Source organism: Psammomys obesus, unplaced genomic scaffold (genome assembly GCF_907164565.1).
Source record: "Psammomys obesus unplaced genomic scaffold, mPsaObe1.curated_primary_1811, whole genome shotgun sequence".
NCBI classification, from domain to species: Eukaryota; Metazoa; Chordata; class Mammalia; order Rodentia; family Muridae; genus Psammomys; species Psammomys obesus.
Window position 1 is genome coordinate 3,013,206 of NW_026585685.1, and position 8,038 is coordinate 3,021,243.

At 46.5% G+C, this 8,038-nt stretch overlaps 1 protein-coding gene across 1 annotated transcript in view; it reads left to right on the plus strand.

Annotated features, from left to right (window-relative positions):
* Positions 1–826: 826 nt before the first annotated feature.
* Casq2 (calsequestrin 2) overlaps positions 827–8,038 on the plus strand; it is a 61,051-nt gene continuing 53,839 nt past the window's right edge. The window contains exon 1 of the mRNA XM_055628164.1: positions 827–1,172. Coding sequence (XP_055484139.1) covers positions 900–1,172 — 273 coding nt within the window. The 5' untranslated portion in view covers positions 827–899. The remainder of the gene's footprint in view (positions 1,173–8,038) is intronic.

The window sequence follows — 8,038 nt, forward strand, 5'->3', positions numbered from 1 at the left end:
AGGGAAAAAGGGAAGGGGAAAATATTGCAGGGCATTGGCAGAAAGCCCATGGGTGTTCCTGTGGGGACTGGTAAACTTTTTAAATTTTTGACTTTTTAAAATTATCACCAGTTCTCCTGCCTCTAGCAGCCCTCAGCCGTGGAAACTGGAAAGGAAAGTGGGCCAGGACCGTGGCTTCATGTGCTGGGTTAGTGGGAAAGCATGTCTCTATGTCCCTGCCTGCCAAGGACATGTGGGCATGGTGTTGCCAGCACTGGGCTTCCAAGAAGACCTAGAAAGGCACGTGGAGAGGGTGCCTGCCGTCAGTAGAAAGCCAGGCGAAGGCGCTGTGTGGTGGCCCTGGCAGTGAACTATGAAACGTCTAAGTGGCATTTCTGATACCCTAAGCTGTCCACCTTCTTATTGGCACCATCATCCCTTCTTCCTCTCCCTCCTCACCCTCACACCCCCGCCCATGTCCGTGAGTTCCCTTCTCTTCTTTGACTTTGCTGCTGCCTTATTTCACTCTCACACACAGTCTCTCCATTTCCCCCCTGCCTGCTGCCCCTCCACCACTGACACGACGTACAGACAAATCCCTCAACAGTGTCATAGCTGACTCTTTTTTTTTTTTTTTTTATTGTTCATTGCATGATTTATTTTTAGCCCGAAACAACTGCATCCTAAAAATGGAGTTCCTAATGAGACAGAGGCTGGGAGAGCTATGCGAGGTATCTAGGGCTTGGCCTCCCAGCCTCCTGCCTGGCTCTTGCTCTGTGCGCATGTGCACGTTAAGCCTCCACAGTTTGTCCTGAGCCCAAGACTGCACAGCTGTGGGACCCGGGGAGGCGAGATCAGCTTCTTTGCTCTCTACCGAGCCCAGCAAAGCCTCCTTAGGGCCTTCCGTCCTGTCTTCCGTGATGGGTATCCTGGGGAATGAGAAACAAGACTTTTCCCAAATGAAGAGAACGTACCTGCTCGTGGTGGGGGTTTACTTGCTGTCCTTTAACAGGGCAGAAGAAGGGCTGAACTTCCCTACATACGACGGGAAGGACCGGGTGGTCAGCCTTTCGGAGAAGAACTTCAAGCAAATCTTGAAGAGATATGACCTGCTCTGTCTCTACTACCACGAACCAGTGCCTTCGGACAAGGTTGCACAGAAACAATTCCAGCTGAAGGAGGTTGTGCTGGAGGTAAGTGAGTGGAGCAGCCGCCACCTGTCTGAGTGAGCCAGCCAGCAGCATAGCATTTAACGGGGATGTGGAAACCAGGGCACGGAGAATAGATCCAGAGGTCTCATGGGCTGCGGCCTCACATAAACTGAAGGATTTTTTTCCCCCTGCGGAAGTAGACTGCGTAGACACGCTCTTTAGGTGGAAGGGATGAAGGGGTTACACACTGACCCTTCTTTATCCGGGGAGCTCGGCAATCACTGCTCAGGACAGGCGTGCAGAACCCAAGCAGGGCAGGATGGGAGGCCCAGAGCCCACACCAGACAACCAATCTAAAGTTCTCCCTTCACATGTCCTGATTCGTCAGGACTTCTTGTCCCACCTGTCTGTCCCCTTCCCACCCCCGAATGTTCCCAATGTTATTAAAAACACTGGCTTAAAGGAAACTGAGGGATTTTTTTTGTGAGTCCATGTCATGTCAATTCTCCATGCTCTCCTCTATACTCCCCTCTGGACCCTGGAGAAGCGAGGGTCCTTGACCTTGCCTCTGCTCTTGGTCAGAGAGAGGGTGACCATGCCGTTTCCATTTCATTTTCCAAGGCAGCCTTAGGGTGTAGATGTGTGATCTTCCAGGCTGTGCATTCCTTAATGGGCAGCTTGGTTTCTTCCTTCTTCTTCTTCTTCTTCTTCTTCTTCTTCTTCTTCTTCTTCTTCTTCTTCTTCTTCTTCTTCTTCTTCTTCTTCTTCTTTTTTTCTCTGAAAGTTCTTGATGTGGTTTGGGGCCCACGCTGAAGTCATTTCTTAATTTATCTGTATTACATGACCTGTTGGTCATCTGGCATCGGGGTTGGAGGGTTGGGAAGGCATGTCTAATCCTTTGCAAGCACCACAGAAAGACTCTCTGTGTCTCCTCCTGGACAGCTAAAGGCCTCTGACACTTCAAGAATACCCACGCTGCCGGAGTCCTTCTTGGTTCCCATGGCCAGCTTACCGCACAGCTACAGAAGGGCTGCTCGAGAATTAGCCAGGCAGTACTTCCAGGACACTCGGGCTAATTAAATAACACGATTAACAAAGTCACCACGTAAAAACCAGGGAGATTTAAAGTCTCAAAAATAAAAGTTATAATAAAATCCAACAAAGCACCTGCATATATCAAAATAACATTAGAAGATGGAAAAGGCGTTTCAGAATTCAAAGTGCCTCCTAATCAGCTAAGAGCGCTAGTCTTTAAAAATATTTCCACAGCCATTATGTTCTTCCCAGGCTCTTCCCATCCTGGGGCAAGGGTGACAGTTTTGTCCATTCTGTGGGCATCGGGTGGAGGGAAAGTGGGATCCTAAAGCGATAGAAATGGGAAAAGCCACAGGCTGGAAAACGAACAGGCCGAGAACATAGCTGCTGCCCAGCCCATGAAATGGATGGATGCAGGATCATCTTCATTGCCAGCTGCCGTTCTCAGCTACTGAGAGGCTGTCTCATGAAGCACGTCACAGAAAGCATAAAGATATTATCCGGTAAGCTCATCACTGACTAGTTACACCAAACTCAAAAGAACTCCTACATGGCCAGGGCACAGTGACAACCATTTTTAAATATCTGCCTTATTAAATCGCACCTGTGCACACATTACCACAAGTATGTCCCTTTGTGAATGCTCAGTTCTAGTGTCCCAAGCAAAATCATACGAAGGGGTGGCCTCAGGCTCCCCATCCTTCCAGACACCTTTCCTGTGAGGGTGCTGAGCTAGCAGGGATTGATAAAGGGGATCTGAACACAGGGTTTAGGTTGAGGTTTCTCAGGGAAAAATTAAGGAAAGGGAGTATAGGAATGGTTGCCAGGAACTCTGGCTATAAGTTCTGGCTTTGCCCCTACTAGGCATGAGGCAGAGCCGGTAACTATTTCTTGGCACTGCAGTTTCTTCTCTATGAAATATATGAAACCCCTCCGGTTATGAGAGAGTTAATAAGGGTGATGGCTCATGGAGTGCTTGCTCAGCAGACCACTGAAAGTAGCACGCTATCGTCAATCATGGTGCAAAGCGAGTCTGGGTGCTTGCTCCAGTGTACAAACGGGAAATTGGAGACCTGGGGAGACTAAGTTGCCCAGTGGTACCTGACTCATCCCCTTCAGGCAGGCTGAGCTCCTACAGCCCCTCCATGGCATTTCTCCCGTTTGTGAAGGGTGCTGCTGGCTACCCTGGGCAGGAGCCTTTCAAGAACCTTCCTTCAAGAGGGTTGCTCAGCCCAGGCCAGGCCGGAGCGTCCCAGCTGAGTGACATCAAGGTTGAGATGCGAGGAGCCCTGGGTGGCCTGCTCAGGAGCTGGCGAGAGGCTTGGATTCCCTGGGGAGGTGGGAAAAGGGTGCACCTTTGTTGGGACACCTGCCAGAAATTCAGAATACAGGACAAAAATGGCCCCAGGGATTTCATGGACACCAAGAGGAGCAGATGTGAGGTCCCTGCGTTTTCCTTCTTAGTCAAAACCACGACTTTGTTCTCACTTTTCTCTTGTACCTCAAACAATTTTCAAAACATTAGTCTGTTTAGATTTTCAAAGTTTTAAAGAACATTTTTGTTCTTTTCTTTCTTTCTTTCTTTCTTTCTTTTTTTTTTTTTTTTTTTGAGACAGAGTCTCACTTCATAGCTCTGGCTGTCCTGGAACTCACTATGTAGACCAGGCAGACCGCCTCTGCCACCTGAGTGCTGGGGTTAAAGGCACGCGCCACCACGCCTGGCTTGAAAAATTTGTCATTCACGTATTTTTCTTCCATAAGTGACTTATCCGTGCCCTTTCCCCTTTTTGCTTTCTCTTGCGGTATCAGCATAAATTAACTGGAGCATTGCAGCTTTGTGGGATGTGTCCTGTGGGGGAGGGGCAGAAGATGAGGAACAACAACAGAGCAACCAACAACTCAGTTGTTAGGTGGTGGGATGTCTCAGGGACTTCACAGGCAAACTAATGCCTCAGCACAGGAACATGAGCAAGGTGGGTAGTGCTCTCGGCAGACAGAGCAATCTTTTTAAAAATGTTTTTTTTTTAATTTATTGTGACTTCTTTATTTGTAGTTGATCGCTCTATCTGTGGATTTGACATCTTGAGTATTCTCTTAACCTCAAATCAAACATATTTGGATAAAAGAATGAGAATGTGTTTCTAAAAGAATGTGTTTCTACTGAACATGAGCAGATTTTACTATTACATTTTTTTTTCCTGAACAGTGCAGTATAATCAGTATATAATGTTTGTGTTGCATTCAGAAGTAAGTACAGTGCAGTTTAAAATGTATTCTAAGGTGTGCATAGTTATATGCAAATGATTTGTCATCGTAGACAGGGTAATCTTAGTGTGACAAAGTGAACATGGGCAGGGGTGGATGGGTGATGAAGGACTAATGTTTCCCTTATCACGGACAGTCAGAACTGGTCCACTTGTTTTGGGTGAACTGGGTCCCTTGGACTGGCAAACAACCTAGGCTTTCCGCCCAAAGACTGGTTGATTTGGTGGCTTCTTAACAGGCTGCATCTGGGGCCAAGGATTTGGGGATGCTCTTCAGTGTCTCTTCCAGGATACACCTGTACTTACTGCTTAGAACATTTGCTCTTTAAAAAGCTGTGTGTTCTATCATGTAGTGTCTGCGCAGTGTCTCTCATGACAGTCAATGGATGTTAAACGGCATGTTACCTATAATTTTTGGAAATGGTCTACTTTAGAACAAGAAAAACTATGTGATGACTGCTTTTTCCAGTACTGCAACACGGGCTGCTCTCTACTGTTGTTCTTGTGTGGTGATTCTGGCAGTTTCCCCTGTGCCCCTGTGGGAAAGAGGGAGGCTAGTTCCACGATCCATAGGGGGAATCAAAGGGAATGCTATACAGTGTGGATCCCACTGTTCTGCTGCTCTTTGATGGGTGACCTAGGCCATTTCACCCAGCCTTCAGTCCTCCTCTCAACTGAGCTCTCTCCCATCCGTATGCATCTCAGCGCCCGTCTGGTCTGTACGCCAGTGAAAAGCCGTCGGCTTGGTTGTCGCCAAAGCTTCTTCAGACACTGCAATGTGCCCAACATCATTGACAGCTCTCACATGTTGTGGTGGTTTGAATAAAATGTGACCTTCTCCCCTCCCCCTGCACCAATGCCTCATACTTGGGTCCCAGTTGGTGGAACCGTTTGGGAAGGATTTGGAAGTATGCCCTTTTTGGAGGAGGTATGTCATTTGAGGTTTCAAAAGCCCATGTCATTCCAGCCGTCTCCTTCTCTGCTTCATGGCTGTTGTCTCAGGATACAGCTCTCAGCTACCGCCCCAGCACCCTGCCTGCCTGCTGCCATGTTCCCCACCATAGTGGTCATGGACTTACTGTACTCCTCTGGAGCCATGAGCCTCAAGTTAAATGCTTTCCTTTGTAAGTTGCTTTGGTTGTGGTGTTTTGTCATAGCTACAGAAAAGTAACCAAGGCACACGTATGTGCTCTAAAAACATGGTCATCCTTATATGCCCATCCTTGTATGCAAATAACAATGTGCTCAACTCCCTGTCAATTACTTATTACTTGATCTGGAGCAAGCCATAAAGATTTACCTTTTCACATCACATCTGTAATACCAGTCGTGTAGCTTTGAACTCACTCGATTAAAACAACCAAGTGAAAGCAAACAAGTAAGAATTCTGTGTACCATAAAAAGGAATTATTTTGGTGTGCCAGTTGCATAGGAGGGAATTCGTCTCTGTGAAACGCAGCTGTTCTCACCCAAAGTGGACTCCTTCACCTGTCTCTGGAATTTTCCATTATGTTCTTAACCTGTTCCAGTAGTTCTCAGCTAACAGCTAAGGAGCTTAAAAACTACAAATGCCCACGCTTCATGCCCTAGATTCTGCTTTAATTGGGATAGGTAAGGAAGGATAATTAGATACTACATTTTTTCCATGTGTTTAGTTACGAGTGTGTGTGTATGTCTGTGTGTGTGCATGCTGTGGTGTGTGAGAAGTCAGAAGACAAATTTTGAGAGTTGATTCCTTCCTTGGCGGCAAGTGCCTTTCCCCACTGAGCCATCTTGGCAGCTTCCTGGCTTTATTTTTTATATTTAACATTTATCACTCTGAGCAAAGTACCTTCTTTTTAAATATTGTTCTTAAGTTTAAAAGTTATAATATGTGTGTGTGTGTGTGTGTGTGCCTGAGGAGCCAAAAGACAGTTTCTGTTCTCTAAGAGATAGAGTCACAGTAGGTTTTGAGCCATTCAACATGGATGCTTAGATATGAACTTTCTGGAAGAGTACCAAGTACTCTTAAATGCTCAGCCATCTCTCAATTCCCTTAGTATGTAGTGTATGTATGTTTGTATGTTTTTTTCTTACTTATTGTGGGTGCAGGGGCCACATGTGACAGGGATCGTGTGGAGAACATAGGCTACCTTGTGGAGTTAGTTCTACCCTTTTATTATTATGTGGATTTCAGAGATGGAGCGTGGGTCCTCAGGCTTGGTAGCAAGAGCTTTCGCACTGTGCTGTTTCCCCAGCAAGGACACCACAGTTTTTTACCATGGTGATCATTATATGTCCAACTGTGAGGTAGAGAGTTCTCTGGGTGATGCCAATGTGCAGCCAAGTTCCAGGACCTCCTTGATGCTAAAGACCTAGAGTGTGTTGGAAATGGAGGCCCACCCTAGAATTAGAATGAACATGTAAATGGGATTCCCCAGACTCGCAGAGCACTGAATGGGTCTGTTGGTTGAAGAAATTACCATATGACCAAAGATCATGTTGCATCTGTTTGGCCTTTGCTCTTTGGACTCCTTTGAGTGATGCCGGCCTGCTGGTATACATATGACTTTGTATGTTAAACTGAGTCTTGGGGAAGCACTAAGTCAAGACTGCTGTGAGACTTAGCCAAGTGTCTCAGGTCTCTCCCGTTGCCTCCTGCCTCATGGTTGGAAGAGCCTTCTCAGAAAAGAATAATATGAGTGTCTAAGGACTCTTGCCCTCTTTTGAGATGTTTTCCATTGACTTGTGTGGACTGCTGAGACCAAACCAGAAGGTGATCTTCAAAGTACCCTTAGGGAGGACTCAGGAGTTAGTTGAGAGAGAGAACATGTCTACTGAGCCTTATTATTCCTTTCCCAAAAGAGACGAACCTTCTGAGGACAGCAGGGGCATTTGGATATAGGGTATGAAGAGGCCATGACAACCAATGGGAATCATGGGAGGTGGCTCAGAGCAGGCTAGAAAACGTTCTGTAATGTGAAGCTACATTGCCCTTTCATCTACACATCAAGAAGTCATTTTACTTGCAGATGCCGACTTGGCATCTGCCGTCTATGAAGTTCCTCTTTTGTAAATACTAAAAAGCAATTTTTTTCCCTTTAGATCTATGTTTAAGTGTCACTGTCTTAGTCAGTGTTCTGTTGCTGTGAAGAGAAACCGTGATCACAGAGACTCTTATAAGAAAGTGTTTCATTAAAGCTGGCTTACAGTTTCCGAAATTTGGTGTATTGGCATCATGGCAGGGAGCATGGCAGCATGTAGGCAGACGTGGTGCTGGAGAAGTAGCTGACAGTTCTATATTTAGATCTGCAGGAGGCAGAGAGGGCCACTAGGCTTGGAATGGACTTTTGAGGCCTCAAAGCTTACCACCAGTGACTGGCTTCTTCCAACAAGGACACACCTACCTCGACAAGGCCATTCCTCCTAATCCCTCTCAAGCAGTGTATCACTCCCTGACAATCAAGCATTCAAATATATGAACCTTTGGGACCATTTGTCTTCAACCCACCCACAGTTACCTTATCAAAGAAATCACCTCCTTGCCCATGTATATAAATCTCTCCAAGACCTTTTATCCTCCTCCTCCTCCTCCTCCTCCTCCTCCTCCTCCTCCTCCTCCTCCTCCTC